Source organism: Lentinus tigrinus (assembly GCF_003813185.1).
Source record: "Lentinus tigrinus ALCF2SS1-7 unplaced genomic scaffold L226scaffold_1, whole genome shotgun sequence".
Lineage (NCBI taxonomy): Eukaryota > Fungi > Basidiomycota > Agaricomycetes > Polyporales > Polyporaceae > Lentinus > Lentinus tigrinus.
This window is the reverse complement of record NW_027137910.1, coordinates 1,044,629-1,069,150: the sequence shown is the minus strand read 5'-3', so window position 1 is coordinate 1,069,150 and position 24,522 is coordinate 1,044,629. Positions and strand designations below refer to the sequence as shown.

Here is a 24,522-nt window from a genome sequence, read left to right as displayed (position 1 = left end):
AGCCCAGGTTGGGCACTGTTGGGCGCGTCTCGGATGTGGGCACTCCAGTTTGAATATTATACTGGATAGACTGTAACGGCATGATCAGGAGCGCAAGACATCGTAAATTGATGGTCCATTACACCTCGACACATGCGAGCAAAGGCTGTGGTGTGCAGACAGCTTGAACACCTGGCATGATTTAATTACACATTCGTCATATTGCTACTAGTAAGGATGGCCCCTCCCTCTCCAAGTCCTGTGTGCCTGCCGCCTCGCCGTGGACATGGACTGTCAATGGTCTTGGGACAAGACCATCGCCTGCACGGCTCCGACCAGTTCCGCATGCTTACTAATGGCAGTACCATCGTACTTGATGACGTTCTCCATGAAATCCTCGCCGGACTTGCTGGGAACAGCGGGACCAGAACCGCCAGGGAGATCTCTGAGGTCGTCGAACAGTCGTGCAGCACCACTAAGGTGGAACACATGGGCAAGCGCAGCATGCCATCGTAGCAGCAGAGGACTGGGGAGCGGGATTCCACTGTTGCTGTGGTCTTCAAATGTGACCACATCCGGAAGAGGAACGTTGAACATCGTAGACGGCTGGACGAATAGCTTGACTTTGTACTGTCCAGGTACCTAAAGGCAAGTCAGCATGCAGGGACAATGAACGAATGCCATATGAACAAACATCAGTGGAGATTAAGCACCACATGAACCGGTCAAACATGTTATGTATCCCACTCTCCAGTAAGAGGGCGTTCCTTGGACTGCTGAGAAAGTCCTTCAGGTTCTCGATCGCCTGCGAGTCGAGACCAACGTAGTGCTTGAGGATGTCAAGCGTCATAGTGATTGAATGTATCTATGGAATGTCAATCACATGAGTCCAAACAAATGAGTGGCACCAACTGACCTCAGATGCAGAGCTCTTGACAGCTTGGAAATTCGTCGATGCAAACTTGACGATGTGGGCTGCATTCAGCTCACGGGCTGTTGCACCGCTATCTTCCCACCCCTCCATTGCCAGGTCGACGTAGCCAGTCATGAAGCAACGAAAGTTACTTCGCTTCAAAACCTGATATGATAGTACAACAAAGGTATGAGGGTGTTCAAGCAATGATGAATCAAGGTGGTTTTACTCACATCGTCTCTCCACGACGGACGAGTTTGAGGGCCTTCCTCGAGTTCGCTGCCAGTGTCATCGTACGTTGGCGTCGCAGATAGGGAGGGTGTGGGCACCTCCAGTGCAGCCATGGAACTCCAGCGAACTAGGTACGGTCGCAATATGATGAGGGGAAGTGATGCGGTGTTGGAACAAATGCACTGACAGGGCCATAGGAAGAAAGCGATCCATGTCTCCGCCAGATTAACCAACTCCTTAACAAGACGTGTCTTGCGTTCCTCCAGTGTGGCTTCTGTCTGTGCGAGTCCTCCACAGGTGCAAGTCGCTGCGTACGCGTATCTTGAGCCTGCGGGGAAGCCGACTTGAGTGGCCCCAGTGTACATGGCGTGGAAGACCTTCGTGATGGTGAGGCCTTCCTGCCCCCTGCGTGAGATTCGTTCCACCCATAAAGGTATATTGTCCGCTTCAAAGGCAGGGTCGTTCAGAATAGCTAGGTACTCCTCAGCCTTCTTGCGCAAAGACTCCGTAGTCATTCCAGAGTTGAGCAGGCTGTTGACCTTCGCCTCGAAGGAAGAGCTCGGAGTAAGGCCGTCTTTCGGCGTCGACTCTGAGGAGCTTTCCGTAAGGTCACACATGATGGTGGTTAGTACACAGAGTGTGCGGGTGTCCATTCAGGAGTATGATAATGCAGGTGTTCTTCAGGCCCCCGCGCTTCTAGGGCGTCAAAACCCTACAGGGGTCGTCGCTTCCGGTCCTCAATGTTAGACACAACTCTTTCAACCCGTTCTCGGGTTTAAAGCACACACGGACCCAGGACAGGTGCAGCTGGTATACTCTGTTCTGCATAAAACGCCTTTGCTGTAATTGACTTGTCTTCAGTTCTACCTCGCATCCGCGCATGCTCCTTCGGACAGCAAGCCATGGGATCCCACCGGCCATTACGCTCGATTTCCTAGTTCCCAGTCCCCTTCTTCGCCGCACGCTATGTCAGGCCACTACTCGTCATGCTAAAGCTCCTTTGTCTCGTGCATCTTTGAGAGCTGCGCTGCTCTCTTCTTATGCGACAGCTCGAGCCTCGACTTCTACCCTCACTCCCGGTGCGGTCTTAGCCCATCTTGACAAACAACACCGCGTCTTCGAGTCGCAACCCCTTGACGCTCTTACGAATGCTCAAGTCGAAGCATACAACAAAGCCATTCACGAGCTACGCGCTGCCTTCATCGCGCGCGACGTCACGAAACTTTGCGAGGTGTGGGCTCAAGTAAAGGCACGGAATCTCCTCGCATTCTTCGGACCTCTACAATACGGCATCCTCTCGAAAGGTGTTGTCAACCACTGTATCAAAACTCCTCGCTCCACACTCTTTGAGAAGGAGGAGAATGAGGTGCTGACGGAGATGGCGTTATTCATCGCGGCCGGAGGGTCGTCGGATGGGCTACGGGCACTCATGAGCCGTGCAGTCTGGGCGAAGAAGCCTCACGAAGTGTTGGAGTTGTACGAGAGATACCTCTCAGCTCTCCGGGACAAGGCCGTTCTGCTTGAAACCGAGGCCGAGCCGTCCCACTCCTCTCAAGATTCGTCCCCTTCCTCTCCCTCCACCCCCTCCCCAATCCGTGACGAGATCCTGTTGTGCGCTATCACTGCCTATGCACAAATGGACGCGTTCAATGACGCGCTGACCATGTATTTGCGCGTGGGTACGCGGATCGCCCCATCTACGCTTGAAGACTTCCTCCGTCTCTTGCCTCCGAACCTTCAACCCAAGCTTGAAGAGTATGTCCGCCGTCTCGAAACCGCATCGCTACTGAGCCGGCCCGAGGCGTTATTGAAGCACTTGGTGAACCTAACAAGAGACAATGCCGCCATGGCGCTCGAGAGACTCTACTCTCATACCATCGCGGGCACGCAGGACCCCGATCCGTGGCTTGCGGTGGAGGACACGGAGCTGTCTGGGACGCGCATCATACGTCTCCCTCACTACTTCTGGCCGTCGTTTCTCAAGAGCTTCCTATCCCTCCGTCGAACAGACCTTGCGGCGCGGCTTTGGGATGACATGCTGCGGCTCGGTGTGGTCCCTCAGCTAGTCACATGGAACGCGCTGCTTGACGGGTACGCGCGGAACCGGGAGGTTGATTCCGTGCTCAGTACTTGGGACCTGATGGCCAACCAGGGTGTCAAGCCCGACGCATTGTCTTTCCGCGCCCTCATCCACGCACTTTACCAGGCTGGCATGTATCAGGAGGCCGAGAAACATTTCGCTGCATTCGAGAAGCAGTTCGTGAAGCCCGGTGACTCCGCCCATACCGACGCCATCCTTGCTGTCTATAACACCATCATCTATGACCTCTTGTTCGCGTCGCGCGACGAGGCGGCATATGCATTGCTGAAGAAGATGGAGACTCACGGTCCCAATCCCGACATCATCACTTACAACACCTTCCTTCGGTACCACGCGCGCAAGGACGACTTGAAGGCTATGGCACAAATCCTTCGGAAGCTCGAGCCCCGGAACCTCCGAGGGGACATCTATACGTTCTCCACGATTCTGTCGGCCATGCTCAAAGTGCGCCCGGACGCGGACAAGATGATGATCAACTTCATGAACAGGAGCGGCGTGAGCCCAGACACGACGTCACTGACCGCGGTGATCGACCACCTGCTTCGGGAACGGACACCGGAGAGCTTCAAGGCTGCGATGGAGTTGCTGACGAAGATGGAGCGCAACGAATATCCGAATGTCGAGCCGAACGAGGTCACCTACACCTCTGTACTCACTGGCATCAATCGTGGCGAATGGTTGGAGGCGTCTGTAGCCGCGGACTGGAGCAGACGAATATGGGAAACGATGCGGAATCGTGGTATTCGGCCCCTTCGGAGTACGTACAACGTCATGATCAAGGCCTCCCTTGGGTACCCGGGGCGAGAGGGAGTGGAGAGTGCTATGGCGTACTACAGGGATATGCAAACGGAGCGGGTGCACATTGGGAACGATACGTGGTACATCCTGCTGCGGGGGTTGGCGGACAGGAGGGAGATCCCGCTGGCGGCGGAGGTGGTGAATGACATGCGTCGGTTGAAGAAGGACAGCATGCCGCAATCGCTGAGGGTCCTAGCACACACCATCATTAGACTATCTAGTAGTAATAGCCAGAGGAACCGGGGTTCGCACCTCTGATATCATCGCATCTGCCGCACGTTCCTCGGCGTAATATGTGCCGGAACGGACGGCCTCTGGCTCAGAGGCGTTTCTCGCCGAGGAAGAAAGACTGTCCGAGTCCAAGCCGGAGGTACCGCGCATAGGCTTGTGATGTGGTCATATGAGCGTCGAGGATTTGGGGGCGACAATGTAGACGCGATAGGACGATACGTACCCCAGTGGCTCCATCGCCTGCCCAGGAACTTGCCCACCCAAGGCAGTAAGACTATCGAGAAGAGCTGCTGCAATTGCTCGAGGCTCTCCTGCCATTCGAGCTCGAGGAGACGGTCCTCGTCGTCGGAGTCGAGAGAGACATCAGAGGACCTGTCTGAGATGGTGTCGAGCGACTGGACTGAGCCGGGCATGAGGACGAAGAGAGAGGAAGAGGCAAGGCGGGATGCGGTGCGGAGGACGCCCGGCACGGGGTGTGACCTCACTCGGCAGAGCAAGTTGTCGAGCACAGAGCCACAGACACGCGACGGCCGCTCAAGTCACCGGCCAACAGCCATCTCTTCCCGACTCTGCGCTCGCTGCCTCCCTCTCTCTTCAAGTGCGACCGCCACCAAGTACTCGCTCTTTCACGCATTTCTTCCCCCTTCCCCCTTCCCCTGCAGATGCAGCATGCCGCCGCGTCCCAAACGTCTCGTGGGCCAGCCCCTACTGTACGCCATATCAGTCTTTGCTAGCTTGGGAGTTTTCCTGGTGAGTCTTCTCGAACCACTCGAACCACGCTTCGACGCAGCCACTACGCCCGAGCGAACATGCGAACCAATGCTGAATTTCCCTCACAACCCAGTTCGGATATGATCAAGGGTAAGCCGGCCACACGTCGTCCCTGTTCTGGGCTGCATCCCTGACCACCTGCCGCGTTCCTGCCCAGTGTCATGTCCGGGGTCATCACGGGCCCCTACTTCCGGCAGTACTTCCACGAACCAGGCCCCATCGCGGTCGGGACCATGGTCGCTGTGCTCGAAGTCGGCGCTTTCAGTGAGTTGCGAGATCGGTCCCGTGTCCTGGCATTCGGGCGGAGTTCTGACTATTCCGTTCACTCAATACTCACTCGTATCCAGTCACTTCCATCGCTGCTGGACGTATTGGAGATAGCATAGGCAGGAGGGGCACGCTCTTCAGCGGCGCCGTCGTCTTCGCGATAGGTGGTGCCATCCAAACCTTTACGCCGGGCTTCTGGGTGATGGTCTTGGGCCGTGTCATCTCTGGTCTTGGTGTCGGACTGCTCTCGTAAGTACAGCTCTCGTCTTACCACAATCTGCAGCTAAACATACATATGACAGAACAATCGTTCCTATCTACCAGAGCGAGATTTCGCCACCAGACCACGTAAGTTCTATCTGTGGTTAAGTAATTACACACGCTTATTCTCCGTGCCTGCAGCGTGGCGCTCTTGCGTGCATGGAGTTCACTGGCAACATCTTTGGCTATGCATCTTCTGTGGTACGTACCGGACATGGTTGACCGTGTGTCGGCGTTGTGCTCACTAAGGCTGTACGCCGTGCGCAGTGGATTGATTACTTTTGTTCTTTCCTGGATTCCCATCTCTCTTGGCGCGTTCCCCTGTTCATCCAATGCGTTATCGGTGCAATTCTCGCGGCAGGCTCGCTTGTGATGCCAGAAAGCCCTCGGTGCGCATTCACCGAGTTAGGATGCTCGTACTCGAAGGATTGACGCTTTGCTAGGTGGCTGATTGACGTGGACCGAGACGAAGAGGGCATGCGAGTCATTGCCGACCTTCATGGTGGTGACCCAGAAGATCTTCTCGCCAAGGCTGAGTTTCAAGAGATCAAGGACCGAGTAATCTTCGAGGTAAGGGCTATATCACCATGGACTGGTCCCATGATCACTGACGTCTTGTCAAGCGCGAGAGCGGCGAGGGTCGCACCTATGCCAACATGTGGAAACGATACAAGCGACGTGTCTTGCTTGCTATGTCCTCTCAAGCATTCGCTCAACTGGTGAGTCCGTACATCATATAGTTATTTGGCCGTCGGTCTAATGGTTGTTACCTAGAACGGCATTAATGGTGAGCATTCGTCGTGATTGATGTAGTCTTTCATGCTTACGATCGACAATATGATAGTCATATCTTACTATGCTCGTAAGTGATTCCTCATGAAAAGTATAGTCAGTTTCTGACATCTTCTCCTCAGCACGCGTATTCGAAGGTATGCAATAGCCTCTGCTATTGGCAACACTCTCTCATAATCTATATGCAGAGGCTGGATGGATTGGCCGTGATGCTCTCCTCATGACTGGTATCAACGCCATCATTTACATCCTGAGCACTCTCCCTCCGTAAGTCACCATGTCCTTCAATTGTAGCTTGTCTGACGACGTATCTGTCTAGCTGGATCCTTGTTGATCGTTGGGGAAGACGATCCATCCTTCTTAGTGGTGCCGTTGTGGTACGTGTCCCGCAGATGTGTCTCCTTTGGTTGCTCATTTGCACTTGCAGATGGCTCTCTCGCTAGGCTTGACCGGTTGGTGGATGTATATTGACGTACCCGAAACGCCTCGTGCTGTCGTAGTCTGCGTCATTGTCTTCAACGCAGCGTTTGGCTATAGCTGGGGTCCCATCCCATGGCTCTATCCTCCCGAGGTTCGTCCAACAATAGGGGTTACTTCGTACAAGCCCTCAAAGTTCCTGCAGATCATGCCCTTGACCGTCCGTGCCAAGGGTGTATCTCTGTCCACTGCCACAAACTGGCTGTTCAACTTCATTGTCGGAGAGATGACTCCGGAATTGCAGGTCTTGATCGGATGGCGGTTATACCCTATGCATGGGTTCTTCTGCGTCTGCAGTTTCATTCTTGGTGAGTAGACTTGGGCAGTTTGATGTTATTTCAGCCCACTGATGATTGTGTTTGTAGTATACTTCCGTACGTTACAGCCGCTATCGGGGTATACCGGCCTATGCTGATCGCTCCAACAGTCTATCCCGAAACGAAGGGCGTCCCCTTGGAGGAGATGGACGCTGTGTTCGGCGAAGGTAAGCCCTTATTCCACTGGTATGTGGCACGGAGCTCACAACCTCGCAGAGGAGTTGGAAGAGCGTCTCGAGGAGGAGGAATCGGAGCGAGCATCCCTGATGTCTCGACGAAGCAGCCGATCTCGTCAGAGCCACACGCGCGTCCCAGGCTCCTCCGATCGAGGCATAGTGAGTCGTCTGATGGGCCGCAACAAGCGCGGGAGCTACGAGCCCATCAGGGACAGCGACGAATAGGAACTCGCGAGGATGAACAACAACAGTGCAGTCGGGGGCAATCCCGACGCCGCGCCTCGGCGTCCATCACCCGTCCATGCGGACGAGTCCGACGACGAGTAAGCCGGGGCCGCGCGTGCAGGGCGAAGACAGGATGTCTACCAGTGGTATTTATTGGTAGTTGGACTGCTTCCTTGGCCGCCGTTGTTCATCCTCACAACACATCTAGCAGCTGGTAACGACTACACTATTAGCCCCACACAGATAATCTCCTGTACGGCCGCCCTGCCCCCCGGGATACCTACCCCTCGACCCTGCACTGTACCTATTACTGTTACATAGTAGCATCAATTTGCTATCGACTAACCAATCATATGTTTCTTCCCCTATCGCGAGCTGTTGTTGGTGTGTTGCAACCTCATCTCAAGACGCATGGGCTCCATAGTGAGTATCTGTAGTTGCTGAGTTGCTGGATAGGCCGTCATCGTGTTATTCTTCAAGAGGATTTTCGTATACTGGACTCACTTTCGTATATCTCCGGTGAGCAACCACCGCATGTTCTGTGGTCTGCAGTCCGCGCATCGAGTGTGTTGCTCTCGCGTTTAACCATAGCCGCCCGTACGCGTGAGGTAATAGCGCATTTTAGCGCGCTTGGCCACATGCAGTCTCTGTCTTCTGCCGTCTGGACGAACTGGACACAACTCGCCCGGCGAGCCTGTCGGGCTCGACATCTACACTCCTCTATCTCGCGCCATTCGTTTAAAGGACCGCGCGACACAGTCACAAGCCATCCACACCCTGATGAGTACAGCTTCGAGCGACTTCGCCTGAAACCGGACGTGCTCGCCGCCTTGCGGCTTGCTTTCCCCTCTATCAAGCACCCAACGCCTATCCAGCACCGTTTCATTGACGCAGTGCTTAAGGGGAAGGATGTTCTCCTGAAGGACAGCACGGGGACCGGAAAGTGCGTGGGGGATCTACTCGTCACGTCAGTGCGTTCTTACACTCGCTTGCAGGTCGTTCGCGTTGGCACTTGCGCTCCTCAGCAAGGGCCGTGGCCCGCCGTACAAGAAGGATGACGGCTCGCGGACCTTGCCTATCACGTCGCTGCTCCTCGTGCCGCACAGGGATCTCGCGTACCAGCTCTACCACTGGATCGAGCGCATACACCACCACATGACGCGCCGCGAGTCCCTTCCTTCGCTCGCGCAGGTTCTCGTTCGGGACTCTAGTGCCACCCTCGAGGAGCACCTCGCGCCAATCCGCAAGGCCGCTCCGCACATCCTCATCGGCACCCCGCAAATGGTCTATGACGTCGTGCAGGCCGACCCGCACGCGCTCCCCTTGGATCGACTGTCCACCATCGTGGTGGACGAGGCCGACTACCTGATTCCTAGCGTCCCTGTTATCCCGGACAAGTTCCTTATGATGAAGATTGAGCGACAGGTCAACCGACACCCAGGTCCGACCCGTCTGCTGCTCAACCAGATATACTCCGCTACGTCTGCGCGGCGCAGTACGCACCAGATGGCGCAGATGCAGGGCTTGGGGGGCGAAGACCGCCGACGGGATGATAGGAAACGCTTGCCGCAACTTGTCATGATGAGTGCGACACTGCGCAACCACCTGAAGCGGTTCCTGCTGGCGGATAGCGGCTGGTTCACGCAGGAGCCTGGGAAGCTCGTGAGGATCACTGGGGACGCATCGGCGTACTACCCGAGGGACCTGAAGAACTCCTCCGCCGAGAACCACGCCACGTTTGCGCTCGGCGGGACAGGCATCCAACACCACGTTCTCGTCGTGTCTGAACAGGGCAATGTCGCGAACATCGAGGGCGCGGCCAAGCGTAGTGAGCCTACGCCCGAGGAGGAATCGAAGCCCTCGCCAGGCTCAAGCTCGGCACCGGCCCAGTTACCTTCACACTCGGTCGCACCGGACGTCGAAGAGATAGGTACGTCGCATGCTGGTTTCAGCCTGCGCCACCACCTGCATACTTACGCGTGTCTGCCAGACGAGCCCTCGCCATTCAACGCGGATGTAATGGAAGCCATCGCGGCATCCTTCGCACTGGACGTGCCCTCGGTTGCGCTGCTTGTATTGCCGGCCGACGCGCCCGTGCAGCGGGCAGTGTACGATCTGCGGCTGCTGGGGGTCAACGCGCGCCCTCTGGACGTTGTCAAGGATGAGAACGGCAAGACGCATCTGATGCGGCGGGACTTTGGGGCGACCGCCGAGAACCCGACGTTGCTCGTCTCGACGCTCGCGTCGACACGCGGGCTGGACCTTCCGGAGCTCTCGCACGTGTTCATCCTTGGGGTGCTCGACGGCGCGGCGGTGGACTCGTACATGCATGTCGCGGGGCGCGTGGGGAGGTTCGGGCGGGGCGGCAAGGTGATCAGCGTGGTGCCGGCTCCCTACGTGGTTGTCCTGAAGAATGGGCACCGGAAGAAGGTGGACGAACCGCGGTTGATGTGGACGATGTTCAAGAAGATGAACATCAAGCCGGTCAAGTTTGAGCACTTTGACTAGGCTGGAGTGGCAGTACGGATTGCGCGTTTTGTAGCAGCGCGCGCCATGTACTGCATGGATATGTGCATTTTGCTTCCGTTATGCGCGTGGTACGATCAGAGCTTTGTGGCGCGCTGCCGTACGAGCGCAGTAACCTACGTGGGCACTGGTTAGATCGACATCAGGCAGTAATGTGCACATTGGCCAAGAGGTCGCGGGGCAATAGCTACGATGACGTTGCATGAAATCAGGGAACAGACGATGGATCTCATTGAGGTTGAGAGGAATCATGATCGGAAGGGAAGCGAGAGACCAGAGTCGTGGCTTGTCTCACACGGAGGCCGGCGGGGCATGGAAAGCCGCGTTGGATAAGTATACCGAACGGCGGGGGCAGGGTCGTCTTCCCCCCTCCTCCCCTCCCTCGCCCGCTGCACGCTGGGCTGCCTGCGAACGGTGCCTGTTCCTATCGCCAGTGCTGGTGCAGACGACAAGACCAAGTGGAGCAGAGAAGTAGCAGAGCCAGACACGTGGGAGGACACTGCGACCGTATCTCGAACTCTCGTGCACGCCCTCCGGACCTCAGGCCGAGTCGGGAGGCTGCCTAGTGCGCCGTCTTCCATCATATCGTCTCTCTATTTATCCCTCCTGCGTCCTCTCTCCCGTCCCTCCCTTCCCTCCTCCGCTCCTTTCCTTCCTCCTCTCTTCCTCTGCAGGTCCCCATGCCTCGCCTCCTCCGCCTCCGGCCAGCCGTCCTCTGGTCCGGTCTCGTTCTTGCCCTTCTCCTCGCTGCCCCCGTTCTCGGTCAGACGACGACTAATGGCACAGCGACAAGCACCCCATCTGTCTCGCTTTCTCTGACGACCAGCTCTACGACCGTTACGACCACCATCCATTCCGGCAACCGAGACATCACAACCGCTACTGTCGTCCCCACCGTCTTCAATGTCACCATCACGCCGACCGCATCCGCATCCAAGACCAGCTCCGCCGCCGCCTCTGCGACCTCGACCGCTCCCCCGGACTACACCAAGCTCGACACCCACATCGACGGCGCGTTCGGCGTGCTCGGTGCCGTTCTCATCCTCACCGGCCTTCCAAGCGCATTCCTCGGACACAAGAATCGATGGACGTCCTTCTTCCTCATCGGCTTCTACACCCTCTCCCTCGTCTGCTTCGTCCTGATCCTCCGCTTCGGTGTCATCCAAGCAATCAACCCCCCGAACAAGACTCTCCGCGGTCTCTTCGTCCTTTCTTCGGGCGTCGCAGGCATTGCCGGGGGTGGTATTGCTATCTTTTTCTGGAAGGCAGCCAAGTACTTCACCGGAGCGTGGGGAGGCTTCGCCCTTGCCTTGTGGATTCAATGCTTCCGGAACGGCGGGCTCATTGGGCCGCTCGGATACCGCTGGATTATGTACATCGGTACGAGGGTCTCTTTCATGTCCTGACAGATCGGTTAACCGACCGTGTGCTTGTGGTGCGTGTTCACAGCCATCGCTGTCGTCGGCTTCGTTTTGTGCACTATTCCGAAGCTCCACTACTACATTATGCTCACGTCCACGGCATTCGTGGGAGCGACGGCGTTCATGCTTGGGGTGGACTGCTACACCACCGCCGGCCTTAAGGAGGTGCGTCTGCCATTTTGACTTGGCTCGCGGCAACGTGCTGTTCGCTCACTCCTCGGATCCAGTTCTACGTGTGGAACATTGGCTTCGACGAGCTCTTCACCAAGTATATCCAGCACGGCATTAAGTTCCCCGTCACCCAGGTCATGCAAATCGAACTGGGTATGATGGGTGCCGTCGCAATTATGGGCATGGCCGTCCAGTTCCAGATCCTCAAGATCCTCATGCGGAAGATGAGGGAGATTGAGGCTGAACGCAAGCGACAGGACGAGGCTGCGGAGGCGCGCGCGGCGGACCGTTTCCGAGAACTTGAAGCCGAGAAAAGTGACTGGGATCGCATGCACCCCGGGCTCCCCAAGCATGGTCGCGCGGACAGTAACTTCTCTGGCATGCCTTTGCTCAACAAGGAAGGCTATCCGACCGTGGATCCAGAGTCTCCCATGGGCACACCGCGTCCGCGTTACCAGTCCGGCTTGTCCGAGTTCATGGCCGCTCCCACTTCCGTGGACGACCTGGAACGTGCGGAACGCAAGAGCCGTCAGACTCCCGGCCTGCTCCCGGCTCTTGATCTTGGTGATGACGTCGAGTCCAACGTACCGGATACTTTCATCTCGAAACAGGCAGGCTCAAGCGACTCCAGAGTTTCGAAGGCACTCACACCTGCTGAAGTCGAGGACCTCAAGAAGCGCGATGAACTCTTGTCGGAGATCCATACCATCCGCAGGTCGATTGATGCGCTGCGTGGCGACTCACCTCTCCCGAACTCGTCGATATCGTCGGACTCGCGCCATCCTTCTGTGCCGTCGCGGCCGCTCAGCGTGGATGTCTCTTCGTACTTGTCTGCTGCGCCTGCCGCCGCTCACCTCCGTCCTCCTCGGGAGCGTGATCCTCGTGCTCGGGTCCAGTCGATGGAGCTCTCCACCCTCAGTACTCGGTCGCCGGATCCTACTATCGGTCGTCCCACGAGCGCGCCGCTCCGCGACGACAACTGGGAGATGTACGTGCACGAACGGAAGCTATTCCAGCCGCCTTCTGGTGTTACGGCGCCCATTCCGACCACTCCGATACATTCCCCGAAGGTCCCTATCTCTCCTGCGGTCATGGAAGCATTGAAGGACCGTCAACGGCGCGAGAGCGCGTTGTCGGGTGAGGTAGTGGATACAGCTTCCGCAGACGACGACGTGCCCCTTGCCTTGCGTCCCCACCACCGAAAGGCGGTTTCCTCCGGCAGCCACGTCCCTGTCACCATCCTTCCCCCGAAGCATGCTATCGCCCAGCCTGTCCCCAAACCGGCAGAAATGTCTCCGCGCGTGAAGACGTTTGAGGAACTCGTCGAGCGTCATCGCGAAAAGCTGCACGAGCTTCAGGCTCCGCTGACACAGGCGGAGAAGGAGCAGGCCGACATCTCAGAGGCGCGCAATCGCTGGGAACGCGCTAAGAACAACGAGAAACAGGCCGTGACGAAGCGGCACGCGGAGCAGGAACAGGCTATCAAGCGGGCGCGGAAGTCGGGCGAGGGTGCTGGGCTAGGCCTCGGCAAGCGCACGGCGTCAGGCAGTGGTGGTGAGGACGACAAGAAGGGCCACCGGCGGTCGCTGAGCGCGGATATCCTCGCGAACGTCCCTGGGGCGGCCACCTCGTCGCGGCGGATGTCGACGATAAAGGTCGAGGATTGGCAGCGACACCAGGTCGATGCCGACACGAGCGCACCGCGTCCGACGCACTCTCGTCAGGGCTCGTCGAGCATGGCGAAGCGGATGTCCGGCGTACCGTTCCCTGAGGCTACTCAGCGGGATAGACGGCGGATGTCTAGCACGATGCGCGACCCCGTTAGCTGAAAGTACAGCTCGGGGCCAGCTAAATACTGTACTGGTGCACAGCAGGGTGAGATTTTGGACAGCCTGAGTTAATGTGTACCACCACCATCCATCCCCAGCACCTTCCTTCGCAACCCATTCCCAGCATCACCCCCGACATGACTAGGACCGCTGGACTGTATGCGCACCTTGGCGCACGCCTCCTTATATCCTGTAGTTAGCACTCGCACTCCACATCACTTGCATTTTTTGGCTTGTTCTGTTCATGCAACCCCCTCATACGTAGTATCACCTCTCTCGTGCATGTCTGGACACTCATTTTGGACTTTGACCTAGCATACACCCCATGTTGGCATGATAATACGATACAATCGACATCCTGGAATGGATGGGACATTGCATACAGTATTACATAGACTTGGAACTCCCCGCGAGCGCATGCGCATGAGAGGCACGAAATAGGCTTTTGGCCAAGCTGGAGATCGCGGAGTGATGGATGCGCGTGCAGATGATGTCGACGCTGTCGAGAGCCCGATCGCCCTGCGTTCGATCGTAGTCTGGGGAAGCCTGGGAGCTTTGGGGAAGCGGCGTTGGTGAGCGGCACTTGCGCAAATGCTGCAGACTTTCTCCTCCCGTCTCCCTTCCGACTGCATTCTTATACAGCCTCCTGAGTCTGGGGCTACTCCAGAGCTCCTGGTCTCCTCCCTCGTCATCGATTCATTGTTCTGGTCTCCGACTACAAAACCCCCTGCGTCTCCCTCTGTTCCTGCCACAAAACTACCGCCCGAACCATACATACACTACCAGCACGCGACACTACAAGATGTCTGTTCCTCGCTCTCAGTCTGTCCCGCACTTCGCGTCTTTCCAGATAACCAAAATATCCACGGCCTCGTCCTCGACCGGCGTCGCCGAACGCCATGCACGCCCACAATTGCCGCGCCATCGCAGCGCCGTAGGAATCGCGGGCCATTCGCACCACCCCGTGTCCGTGTACACGCCCCGCGTCGAGCGCGAGGACCCCTTCAGCCTCTCCGGATTCTTCCCAGCTAGCCTCGCCGCGCGCGAATATTACGACTCGGAGCAGGGGTGGGACTGGCTGCGCGCGGCGACGGACGAGGACGAGGCGGAGGCGGAGGAGGAGCTCCAGACGTATTACCGCTCCGGGCGCGTGTCGCCCATCTCGGAGAGCGACAGCGAGTGGAACATCCCCACGCCCTGCTCGCCGGACATGGAAGACGCGCTCGCGGGGGACGCGATCAAGCGCGAAGACAAGCTGGGCATATTGGCATTGAGTGGTACGTACTTCCGTTCCTTCTGTCGCCGCGTCCGCTGCGGCGTTCGTGATGTTCTTGTTGCGGGAGAGCTCACTGTTGAATGTCGTATTTGTTTGCATGTTGCATTTTACATGTGCACGCTGTCCCTCGGCGTCCCTGTTGGTGGCTTCTTGCTCCAGACACGCTGTTTCTGCCGCCGCGCGGCGACGAACTCTATGTCGAGGAACGGCTGTTATCGCCCTACCTGCAACCAGGTGATCCGTTGGATGCTGATGCTGTCTACGACGCTCTTCGAGCGCTGCGTACGGCACACAGTGTTCCGTATGGATCAGGTGTCAAGGACGAGTCCGCGGCCCTGCACTCGCTGTTTTCTCCAGAGAAGGAAGTGGAAGATAAGGTGAAGGTCGAGGCAGATGGGTGGGAGGCGCTTGTGTCCTGGGGTGTGAGCACGGTGGTGGACTACATCTCGCCGGTTTGATTATTTTTGTTCTGGTCAGCGTATTTTCTCTGCTTGGCGATTGTCGTGTATGTTCAGGATATGATTGTATACCTTAGAGGAGGATGGACAATACACGGATGGATACACGGACGGAGGGGGCGCGCGCGTGTGCCGAGGTGCCGAGGGACCCCGAAACCGCGAATTCTTCTGAGAAGTTCACGGGGTCGTAAACGGAAGCTTTATAACCGACGCGCGTGGGTAAATATCGGGTTTCTTCCCACTCCCACAGTGAGCCGTTTCCCACAGCCCATCTGAGAGCTCAAGTTGGGCCCACCATGCGCACTATATTGCCATACGCCTCCAGTCCCCTCGCCCTCCAAATGTCGCCTACACAGACTACGGAGACCCACGAGCACCTCCCGACTGCCCTCAATCCCCAGGAGCTGTCGCGCTCGGCCTCCCCCCAGCAGTCCAATCTCTCCCTCCTCGCAAGTATCTCCATTCTCTCCTCTCGCGCGTTTCTGAACGCGTTTCTAGGTATCCAATGGCCATGCTGCCCTCCGGTCTCCGCCCCCTGGCGTAGGACAGCCCTCTATACCCCCCAGCAACCCCCCGCCACCACCGTCAGAACCGTCTGTATCCATCCAGTCCATCCTTTCCGCGGCACCCCCTGCTGCAGCACCCCCGAACGGGCAGCAGCCCTCCTGGAACACCCCGAACGCGTCTTCACGCGAAAACAGCAATGCCATCGCTGGTCCGTCGTCGGGCGCAGGCGCGCCGCAGGTCAGTCCCAGCGAAACGCGTTTGTACTCTTGCTCAATCGCGTCGATCGTTCCAGCGCACATCCATCAAGCGCAAGCTCGACCCGCCCGATGCATCAGACCCGCACAACAAGATTCGACGCGTCGTGCGCGACCACATAACCCAGGACCCCGCGCGTGTTATGCCCATGACTACGGTTATCTGCTTGCATGCTGCGGTCGCGCAGAAGTCGTACGGGAGCGAGAAGCGGTTCCTCTGTCCCCCGCCGGTCGTGCATATCGAGGGTCCCGTCTGGCAGATGAAGCAGCAGCACCTGTCCATGGCCGTGGTTAACGAGGGAGGAGAGCGTACCTGCGAGCTCAAGGCTCCGATGGACCAGAGCCTCACCGCGAGCTTCAAGTTCCTGCACGTGACGGGATCGGCCAAGAGCAAGAGCTTCCAGCTCTCGCTAGACATCGCTGAGCCCTCCCCGAACGCTCCTGATGGCGGCGAGGCTACCGGAAACGAGCGAGTTTGGGCCTCGTTCGACTCCGCGCCAGTCACGATCATCTCGAAGCCTTCGAAGAAGACGGCAAAGACGCGTAACATCTCGTCGTGCATCCTCGCGGGCGGGCCGGTGTCGCTGTTCAACCGCATCAACTCGCAGACTGTACGTACCAAATACATGACGATTGAGCACAACCAGCTGTGTGCGAGCAACGTCGCGTGGTCGGCGTTCGCGGTGAACGTCGTCCGCCCACAGGGGACTGAAAATCCGCTTGGTGGGTCTCGCTTATTTCCCCGAAATGAGCGTCTAGTTTGACGAACTGCGATCCTCAGGTGGTCCTCAACCCGTCACTTACGGAAGCGAGATCGTTCTCGCAGATACTGTGACCGGCGTACAGACCGCCCCGCTCATCATTCGCAAGGTTGACAAGGGGCGTATCGTTCCTGATGACGGCGGGCCCGTCAGCCAAATGCAGAAGATTGCGCTCCAGCGAGTGAACACAGACGGGACGCGACATTACCTCTCTGCAGCTGGCCCTATTCCCGGCACGCCGGGTGTGACCGTCCCACCTGCTCCCGGCCTCTCCAACCAGGCGGGGACCCACCCGTTGCTCTTCCAGAGTCCGCGGATACGAGAGGAGGTGAAGGATGGAGTGCGTCACATCACGGACGAGGTGGACGACTATCTGTGTTGGACGATCGTGGGCATCTGTGAGTGTTCTTGTACCCTCTACTGTGAACACTGAAGCTTAATGAGGTACAGCCAAATTCCAGTATACCTTCTTTGATGCATTCGGGTTGAACAACAACGTTCCCGACCTGCCCATCACTCCCTTTCCCACCCTCTTCAACACCCCCGTCTATCGCTCACAGACTAACACTCTAGAGATGATGGCGGCCAACTTCTTCTACACGGACCCGAAGACAAAGGGCCAAGTACCGCTCGACGTCTACATCGGGAACATTGGTCCTTTGAGGCTACGGATTTACAACCACTCGCCTCTGGCCATGGACGGACGTTTCGATCCGTCGATGCCCTTCATCCCAGTTCCAGCCCTCCCGAACCAGAATGCTGTCCCCATCATCGCGTCCAACATCCAGCCACGAGAGAGTGACAAGTACGCGGACGTTGTCCTGACACTCCCTCCCCGCCATATGCACATGATGATTGTCGTCGAGATGCCCCCAATAGCGGACATCCTCAAAGCGCTGCGTGAAGATGCAGTTCCGACCACGAACGGAGACAAGTCAGACGGACCAGACAGCCGTGGGAGTAACCTCATGCGCGACATTGCTGGTCGCAGCCTTCCGCTCTTGTTCATTCGCTCGCTTGATGGCGTGGGCTATCACTCTGGGCGCGTTATTGCAGCCGACAATGTCCTCCACCAGATGGACCTGTCCAACCCTGCGCGACCGAGCGGTGAAGGGGGAGAGTGGCTCGCCGCGGCCCAGGCGGCGGCACGGCTCGCCGACGATACCAACTTGCATGGGTGGAACCTGAAGGTGTTGTAGGTTCACGATGTCCGGACACTTTTCTCTTTGGTTTGTGAGAACCATCGCCGTACGGTTATTGCTCAAGTGTCGCTTGGAGTCACTACTTACTGTACAGTATATGATCAAGTCGGGTTGTGCTGTCGGTCCTGCTCTGATCCTGTTTGCTTGTTATCTGTTGCGGAATTGTTGCTTTCCATAGTTTGATTACTGCCTGTGTATTCCTGTGCGCATTGATGTCGAGGTTATCATATATCTATGTTCGCAGCAGGATGTGTGCTTGTTGCGCGCGAGTGCGAGGCAGTGAATGCAAGCGTAGTGAGTTTACTTGTTTCATGGGGACGTGCGGACCAGCAGTGCCACTGGATAGCCGAGGCCCGAGAATGGTGGCGAGGAGCGACGCCACGACGGAACCGCGACATGGACGCGTCGAGCAGGGAAGCGCCCACCGCCGGGCTACTGCCAACACGTCAACGTGAACTCTTGATCAACAGCGCGCGCCAGTCGCCGCCAAACACCGAGATGGCCCAGCCGACTGTCCTCAAATTCAAAGAGCCCGGGGCAAGCACAGGAGGCCAACTCTTCCCATCCCAAGCCGGCGCACCCCGTCTCAGGCCCTCGCGCGTCGGTAGCGGCATGCTCTCCAACACCAACGCACACCCCCCACGCCCGAGGGGCGACGACACTCGCGGCCGCTACACCCACATCAGCACCGACTCCTTCAGCGACGAGTTCTACCACGGTTCTGCTCGACGCGCGCATTCGCGCCTCGCCGCGCTCTCAGTGTACCCCACAGGCATCTACAAAGCGAGCATGACCCGCTTCGGGCGCAGACGAGGCCCTGCGCTCCTGTGCTTCTGTTGTCTGGCGCTGTTCTTCACGACGTTTGCGTTCCATCGACGCTTCGTGTCCAAGCAGAGGGCGTGGCCCTTACCGTTTCGAAACGCGCAGCCGGTCGCGTTTGGGCCAGAGGAGCTGAGGAAGATCTGGGAGTGGGAGGTGTTGTCGGGGCACTATCCAAGCACGCGTCCAGGTGAGTCATTCTAGTGCTGCACGATGCAACGCCGTGTTGAACGCGTCTCCGCGCGCGTGCAGTCCCTGCCGAGATTGGCTTCACGTCTCCGGTGAAGAATCCTGCTCTTCCTGCGGGCGGAACCCACAAACCACACCTTACACCGGACGGTGCCGTGTACCAGTATACCCTTGGAGCCGGTGCGCAACGCATATATCCAGATCTGCGGAACCGGCCACCAGAGTTTGGACACCCGCGGAGACCGATACCTGGGAGCACGGCGGACCTGGACAGAATACTGGAGCAGTGTGACTTTGACACGGGCAAGGTATGTCCGACCGTAGCTTCTCCGCCGAGATTCCCTTACCGACGCGAACCAGTACGTACGCGACTGCCATGAATTTTTGCGAATAGGTGCCGGTCTAGATGACGCCGGACGGCTACGACGGGAAGGCACCGACGACCTACGATACATCTACGTCCTCGATGGCGAGGGCGACCACATCGCCGCTCGGGCACAAGCTGCGACCCCGAACACGACCGCTACCATCAAACTCAAGACGACAGACAATTGGGAACGCGAGCTCCAGCTACCGTCACATAACCCTATTGACCAACGGGCGCCGTCCTGCAGCGAGGACGACCCGCGGATATTCCACATGTTCTGGGCAGGCCCGTTCACAGACAAGCCGTACATGTCCATCATGGCCTTCCTCTTCACGCAGAACCTCGGCCTGCACCTCGAGTCTCCGCCCTCCGTACCTGCGTACTGCCGCCCGCAGCTATGGCTGTGGGTCAGTCGCGGTCCCGGAGACGCAGTGCCAAGTGCATCTGCTGAGGATGACATGCGCGCTGAGCTGCGATCTAACCCTTGGGCAGCGCCCTTCCTGCATCCGCGTTTCGAGGACGTGATTCGGTTCCGCCTGTGGAACACCACCGAACAACTGGACAGCATCCCCGAGCTCAAGGATGAATGGCGGCGTCTCGGCAACGACTTTCTGAAGAGCGAGGGCGCATCGGCCAAAGACCGTAAAGACACGAAAGGCAAGCTCGGGACAGATGTCACGCTCGACGGGAAGGCGACGGTTGACTTCAAGACGTACAACAAGGTGCCCGTCATCCTGTCGGACCTCGTGCGTTTTGTACTTTGCCACCGCTACGGCGGCGTGTACCTCGACGTGGACATGCTCTTCCTGCGCGACTGGGAGGAACTCTGGGGCTGGAGCGGCTCGTTCTCCTATCGCTGGGCGCACGAGAACAACTACAATACGGCGGTGCTCCGGCTGCGCCGCGGCTCCGCGCTGGGCACGTTCCTCCTCCGCACGGCGCTCATGAACGGGCTCGATTTCCACCCGAAGACCGTCTCGCGCTACCTGGAAACCGCGCATATGGAAGAGCTGCTGTTCCGCGTACCGGACGCGCTGTTTGATCCTGGGTGGCTGACGTGCGACTATGTCAAATTCCTTTGGAAGTATACATACTTCCAGCGCGACCGGCCGCCATTCCCGCCCTTCACCGAGTGAGTTGGCATGGCAGCGAGCGTTCAACGGCGACAAAGTGCTGACATTGAACTCGTAGCTTTGACATGTTCTTCAACACCCCACCCGAGATGAGCGGGGGGCCCAGCATGATTGGGTTCGACGGCTTCTTCCGTGGCGCGTTCCTTTATCACTACCACAATGAATGGTGAGCTTAGCGCCACAAGGAGCGGCGCTGATGTGGCTAACTGTCCTTGCAGGTGGAAGCCGTTCGATCGTGCCCGGTACTGGCCTGATCTCGGTCCCAGGTTCGCAGATGCTGAGCGTATGGGCCGCGAGGCGATCGCGAACCAGAGCACTTCATACCCCATCGGCCTCATCCCCAATGACGAGCAAGACCTGGACTGGGCAACAGTGCTTAAGCGGACATTCGAGGCGTACATCCGCGGTGAGCGGCCGAACATGTACGGCGAGTGGATCCGGTGGTGAGTACTTGCAAGGGCAACAAAAACACCCGGAAGTCAGAGTCACGACGCATCGCACCTGCATCTATCTATAGTATATGGTATTCCCGTAATGCATGGGTCTGTAGAGAGGAGACGAGGTGGCGGGGATGAATGTGTGTTAACGTTAACGATCGATGACCAGCACCATATGTATACAGTACTCGAGTATATTCGCTTTGCACTGCGCAGTCCTTGCTATCTATATATATACCGCTGTCATGTTTGGATAGACTATACAATTCGGATGTATACTTCTACAACAATGCGTCTACTTCTGCTTCTACAGCTACAACACCTGGGGACGCTCACGCTCGCTTTGCGGCGATCTTGGCCTGCGCGGTATCCACTGTCGACTTGAGGAGCGCGATGACTTCTTCGGGCTGGGGTGCGTGGAAGATCGCGGTACCAGCCACAATGACGTTGCTTCCTACAGGGGCACGCCGGCATTTCAACTCATGTTTCAAGCCAAACGCAGTTTGTACACTTACCCGCGTCGGCGCAGACGTCGATCGTCTTGGGGCCAACGCCACCGTCGACCTCGATATCCTTGTCCGGGAAGCGGGCACGGAGCTCGGCAACCTTGGGCACGCAGCGCTCAAGGAACTTCTGTCCGCCACGGCCAGGGTAGACGGTCATGACGAGGAGCATGTCCGCCGCCTCCGCGATCTCGTCCGTCACTGCCGTCGAGGGCGTGTCTGGCGAGATGGCCACGCCGGCCTTCATCTTCCGCTCGTGGATGTGGTCGATGATTGTGAGCGGGTCGGCTGGGCAGGCAAGCAACGTTATGTTAGGATTGTTGTCTTCCAAAGATAGAGATGAATGATGGGAGGTTAAGTTGACTCACACGTTGCCTCTAGGTGGAAACAGTAGAGCGACCCGCCGGCATCAGCGATGTCGTCAACCCACTAGCAGTTCGTAGGTGGTTAACATTGCATGTTCAGTCGCAACATACACTGGCATCACCTTCTCAGGATTGGAGACCATCATATGACAGTCCATGAAGATGCCAGGGACCCCCTTGGACACGCACGAGAGAATAGGCGCGCCTGCGTAATGCTCGCGATCAGACATCGTTTATTGCCTTGGCGGGCGGATCGCAGAGCCGTCTGCGATGCTCCACAATTTAGGACGTACCCATGGTGATGTTGGGCACGAAGTGGCTGGCATCGGGTGGGATCAGCTCACATTGGGTGGACAGATATGCAGTCTCGGGACGGTCTTACATACCCGTCCATCACATCTGCGCGAAGAGAAGGAAGGCATGCAGCGATGAGCACATATTTATTTCGGAATTGCACCGATTGCGGATGCGAGGCTCGAGGCTCACCCATGTGCAGCCACTCTGCACCGCCCTTGATCATGCGTTTGCATTCTGCGGTGAGCTGACCGAAGTCGGAGGCGAGGACCGAGGGTGAGATGATTGCGCGCGGCATTGCTGCGGGATACTTGAAGTAGTGCGAGAGCTTGCTTGGTCTGTGCAGGAAGAAGGAAGAACACTGAGGCGGAGCTACTGCGCGCAGCTGGGGACAGCCCCGCCTGCGCTGCCCCGATGTCACGATAACTCCAAAAATGGCAACCGTCTCTCCTATACTCCCACGTGCCGGAAGTTTTGAGTATCGTGGCGGTGTCCTCGATGACGCCTTGCCTCGGGGGGCCATCCCGTAGACGACCCTCGACCGCGTATATAAGCCGTTCGCTATCATCCAACATGGCTCTCGTTACTGCATTCTCCCCGTTCTTCTCGTTCTCCCCACGTGTACCGTAAAACAGCTGTCCGTCGCCATGTTCTCCAAGACCATTGCTTCCGTCTTCTACCTCCTCGCTGCCTTCGCTCTGCTTGCGAACGCGGCGGTTGTCGAGAACGAGAGGCGGCAAAGTAAGCATATCGCTCGGTGGCCCCTGAAAGCACGATGCTCACCTTGATTGTAGTTGACAGTGTAATCAGCTCCCTGACGTCCGACGCGGGTTCCATCCTCAGTCAAGCAACTTCCTTTGGTACGTGTACACGGATTGCGTCGGGACACGCGCATTCTCATGCGGGTTTTGCCTTGCAGGCGGTTCCGTCCTCAGCCAAGCAACCTCGTTTGGTACGTGCACACGTTTCGTCGGTATACGCGTATTCTTATGTGGCTTTTGCTTTGCAGGCGGTTCCGTCGTCAGCGACGCTACTTCGTTCGCAGCCGGTGTGGAGACCACTGTAGTCTGTGAGTGTCTGACTTTACGTACAACTGAATGACGTGCTGACTAGTCTTACAGCTGCAGGAGGCCATGCGTTCACCGTCGTCACCTCTGCTGGTGGGGCGGCCATCACTCTCGCCACTGACGGCGCGGGTGTCCTGACCTCGTTCGCTGGTTCACAATACTCCATTGCGACTGCTGCCGCTGCGAGCGTTGCGACTGGTGCCTCTGGGTACGTCCGCGTCGTGTTGAGCTAGCGCCATTTTTTGCATGCTGATGAGATATGATCTTCAGCTCGTCGACGAACAATGCGGCCCTTGGTGTCCATGCGATTTCGCTGTCGGCGCCCTTGGTCGGTGGCCTTCTCACTGTCCTCGCAAGCATCTTCATGGGTGCTTGGGTTGCACTCTGATTCGGTTCCCCGACGCTTCAGGCTGATGAATTTTACGACCCATACTATACCCGTTCGATATTCTCGCACACCTTCGTTCTTCGACCACGGACTATTGATGATAAGAACCTATAATACGAACAATATTCACCGCTTATGATAGCGTTGTGTACCTCTGCAGCAATCGAGCAATTGTCCGCATCGTCAGCGTCCGTGTCGCCATTGGTCGGAAGACTGGCCAAGGGTGGTAGAGATTTATTGCGAACTAAACAGACGCTGTCTACTCCTCGTCGGCGGCGTTCATATCCTTGTTGACCTGCGGACGGATGAGCGCATTGTTACTACAGCGAAGGTCAACACAAACCTTGGGGTTGTAGAACAGAGTGTTGTTGCCCCAAGGGAAGGGACCACACGCTGCAGGGACGCGTTACAGACGGCCGAGTACGGTCTGATACATAGGGGAACATACCACGGCGATTGAGGTACTCGTATTTGGGGGTCTCAGGGAGCTTGCCACCGTTCTCCTCCATGAGGTGGTGCTTGTGCGCCTCGTGCTCGGCCTCGACGTTGCGGACCCAGAGGGCGCACGCGGCGACTGTCACTACGTCAATACCAACGCGCGGAATATCACGGAACAAGCTACTGACTGGCAGGGAGGCAGACGAAGTAGCTACGGCATATTTTCAATACTCCATCTCAGCTCAGGTTACGCAGTATACACACCTGATCTTGCGCCAGAGCTCAGTCGTCTCTGCGACACGAGGGGAGCGAGGTCATGTTCGGCTCGTGACGCAACGGAATAACGTTGACATACCAGCTGCGTGAGCGACCATAGCCTCCTGCTGCTCGCGGTAGGACTGCTTGCCAGCGGCGGCGGCGAAGCCACGGGCACGAGGGACTGCACGCAGTGCAGCGCGGCGGGCGACGAACGACATGAGTGGGGTGGTGATGGAGAGGATGAAAGCGGGAGAGAACGACGAGGTCGCGACTTTTGGCGGAGGCCAGGCGAGGCAGGACTCGGGACGGGGCGCGATGCT

The 24,522-nt window shown here is 57.6% G+C and overlaps 13 protein-coding genes across 13 annotated transcripts; 9 read left to right on the top strand and 4 right to left on the bottom strand.

Annotated features, from left to right (window-relative positions):
- Positions 1 to 88: 88 nt before the first annotated feature.
- L226DRAFT_528154 (uncharacterized protein) lies at positions 89 to 1,753 on the bottom strand. The gene is made up of 5 exons (XM_067679279.1): positions 1,300 to 1,753; positions 1,126 to 1,254; positions 896 to 1,057; positions 674 to 844; positions 89 to 621 (listed from the first exon to the last, which is right to left on the bottom strand). The coding sequence occupies exons 1-5, from the start codon at positions 1,738 to 1,740 to the stop codon at positions 274 to 276; spliced, it is 1,251 nt and encodes a 416-aa protein (XP_067542510.1). The 5' UTR covers positions 1,741 to 1,753; the 3' UTR covers positions 89 to 273.
- A 122-nt stretch (positions 1,754 to 1,875) lies between these two features.
- Positions 1,876 to 4,363, top strand: L226DRAFT_555963 (uncharacterized protein). Its single transcript, XM_067683093.1, has 2 exons — positions 1,876 to 1,933; positions 1,985 to 4,363. The coding sequence occupies exon 2, from the start codon at positions 2,004 to 2,006 to the stop codon at positions 4,278 to 4,280; it is 2,277 nt and encodes a 758-aa protein (XP_067542509.1). The 5' UTR covers positions 1,876 to 1,933; positions 1,985 to 2,003; the 3' UTR covers positions 4,281 to 4,363.
- A 161-nt stretch (positions 4,364 to 4,524) lies between these two features.
- Positions 4,525 to 7,917, top strand: L226DRAFT_475413 (general substrate transporter). Its single transcript, XM_067676665.1, has 19 exons — positions 4,525 to 5,003; positions 5,098 to 5,114; positions 5,182 to 5,288; positions 5,372 to 5,540; positions 5,594 to 5,639; positions 5,694 to 5,753; positions 5,820 to 5,941; positions 5,996 to 6,122; positions 6,176 to 6,271; positions 6,327 to 6,339; positions 6,397 to 6,414; positions 6,467 to 6,481; positions 6,533 to 6,611; positions 6,664 to 6,721; positions 6,772 to 6,915; positions 6,967 to 7,129; positions 7,187 to 7,195; positions 7,249 to 7,305; positions 7,355 to 7,917. The coding sequence occupies exons 1-19, from the start codon at positions 4,635 to 4,637 to the stop codon at positions 7,537 to 7,539; spliced, it is 1,854 nt and encodes a 617-aa protein (XP_067542508.1). The 5' UTR covers positions 4,525 to 4,634; the 3' UTR covers positions 7,540 to 7,917.
- Positions 7,918 to 8,177: 260 nt separating this feature from the next.
- L226DRAFT_450677 (P-loop containing nucleoside triphosphate hydrolase protein) lies at positions 8,178 to 10,047 on the top strand (the record flags this gene model as incomplete). Its single annotated transcript, XM_067674963.1, has 4 exons — positions 8,178 to 8,482; positions 8,535 to 9,034; positions 9,077 to 9,469; positions 9,530 to 10,047. 4 exons carry the CDS (start codon positions 8,178 to 8,180, stop codon positions 10,045 to 10,047), a joined length of 1,716 nt encoding a protein of 571 aa, XP_067542507.1.
- A 19-nt stretch (positions 10,048 to 10,066) lies between these two features.
- L226DRAFT_11767 (uncharacterized protein) lies at positions 10,067 to 10,599 on the top strand. Its single transcript, XM_067672180.1, has one exon. The coding sequence runs from the start codon at positions 10,268 to 10,270 to the stop codon at positions 10,538 to 10,540; it is 273 nt and encodes a 90-aa protein (XP_067542506.1). The 5' UTR covers positions 10,067 to 10,267; the 3' UTR covers positions 10,541 to 10,599.
- A 146-nt stretch (positions 10,600 to 10,745) lies between these two features.
- L226DRAFT_518138 (uncharacterized protein) lies at positions 10,746 to 13,486 on the top strand (the record flags this gene model as incomplete). Its single annotated transcript, XM_067678539.1, has 3 exons — positions 10,746 to 11,445; positions 11,515 to 11,651; positions 11,714 to 13,486. The coding sequence occupies 3 exons, from the start codon at positions 10,746 to 10,748 to the stop codon at positions 13,484 to 13,486; spliced, it is 2,610 nt and encodes an 869-aa protein (XP_067542505.1).
- Positions 13,487 to 13,642: 156 nt separating this feature from the next.
- L226DRAFT_11549 (uncharacterized protein) lies at positions 13,643 to 14,417 on the bottom strand. Its single transcript, XM_067672165.1, has one exon. The coding sequence runs from the start codon at positions 14,260 to 14,262 to the stop codon at positions 13,798 to 13,800; it is 465 nt and encodes a 154-aa protein (XP_067542504.1). The 5' UTR covers positions 14,263 to 14,417; the 3' UTR covers positions 13,643 to 13,797.
- Positions 14,289 to 15,220, top strand: L226DRAFT_451500 (uncharacterized protein; the record flags this gene model as incomplete). The annotated part of the gene is made up of 2 exons (XM_067675015.1): positions 14,289 to 14,763; positions 14,922 to 15,220. 2 exons carry the CDS (start codon positions 14,289 to 14,291, stop codon positions 15,218 to 15,220), a joined length of 774 nt encoding a protein of 257 aa, XP_067542503.1.
- A 110-nt stretch (positions 15,221 to 15,330) lies between these two features.
- L226DRAFT_11650 (uncharacterized protein) lies at positions 15,331 to 18,060 on the top strand. The gene is made up of 5 exons (XM_067672173.1): positions 15,331 to 15,669; positions 15,719 to 15,964; positions 16,020 to 16,704; positions 16,763 to 17,140; positions 17,193 to 18,060. The coding sequence occupies exons 1-5, from the start codon at positions 15,517 to 15,519 to the stop codon at positions 17,939 to 17,941; spliced, it is 2,211 nt and encodes a 736-aa protein (XP_067542502.1). The 5' UTR covers positions 15,331 to 15,516; the 3' UTR covers positions 17,942 to 18,060.
- Positions 18,061 to 18,537: 477 nt separating this feature from the next.
- Positions 18,538 to 20,899, top strand: L226DRAFT_549047 (uncharacterized protein; the record flags this gene model as incomplete). The annotated part of the gene is made up of 5 exons (XM_067682644.1): positions 18,538 to 18,953; positions 19,016 to 19,260; positions 19,313 to 20,451; positions 20,511 to 20,618; positions 20,671 to 20,899. Exons 1-5 carry the CDS (start codon positions 18,557 to 18,559, stop codon positions 20,897 to 20,899), a joined length of 2,118 nt encoding a protein of 705 aa, XP_067542501.1. The 5' UTR covers positions 18,538 to 18,556.
- On the bottom strand, positions 20,883 to 22,420 carry L226DRAFT_528149 (Ribulose-phosphate 3-epimerase). Its single transcript, XM_067679278.1, has 7 exons — positions 22,244 to 22,420; positions 22,144 to 22,156; positions 22,051 to 22,076; positions 21,880 to 21,962; positions 21,761 to 21,821; positions 21,405 to 21,680; positions 20,883 to 21,343 (listed from the first exon to the last, which is right to left on the bottom strand). The coding sequence occupies exons 1-7, from the start codon at positions 22,347 to 22,349 to the stop codon at positions 21,222 to 21,224; spliced, it is 687 nt and encodes a 228-aa protein (XP_067542500.1). The 5' UTR covers positions 22,350 to 22,420; the 3' UTR covers positions 20,883 to 21,221.
- Positions 22,421 to 22,582: 162 nt separating this feature from the next.
- L226DRAFT_528148 (uncharacterized protein) lies at positions 22,583 to 24,002 on the top strand. The gene is made up of 8 exons (XM_067679277.1): positions 22,583 to 22,792; positions 22,846 to 22,911; positions 22,971 to 23,003; positions 23,061 to 23,120; positions 23,173 to 23,326; positions 23,389 to 23,803; positions 23,852 to 23,899; positions 23,955 to 24,002. Exons 1-6 carry the CDS (start codon positions 22,699 to 22,701, stop codon positions 23,504 to 23,506), a joined length of 525 nt encoding a protein of 174 aa, XP_067542499.1. The 5' UTR covers positions 22,583 to 22,698; the 3' UTR covers positions 23,507 to 23,803; positions 23,852 to 23,899; positions 23,955 to 24,002.
- Positions 23,391 to 24,420, bottom strand: L226DRAFT_607149 (mitochondrial cytochrome c oxidase subunit VIa; the record flags this gene model as incomplete). The annotated part of the gene is made up of 6 exons (XM_067685750.1): positions 23,391 to 23,801; positions 23,850 to 23,899; positions 23,955 to 24,080; positions 24,133 to 24,155; positions 24,209 to 24,236; positions 24,300 to 24,420. The coding sequence occupies 6 exons, from the start codon at positions 24,418 to 24,420 to the stop codon at positions 23,766 to 23,768; spliced, it is 384 nt and encodes a 127-aa protein (XP_067542498.1). The 3' UTR covers positions 23,391 to 23,765.
- Between the last annotated feature and the right edge of the window lie 102 nt (positions 24,421 to 24,522).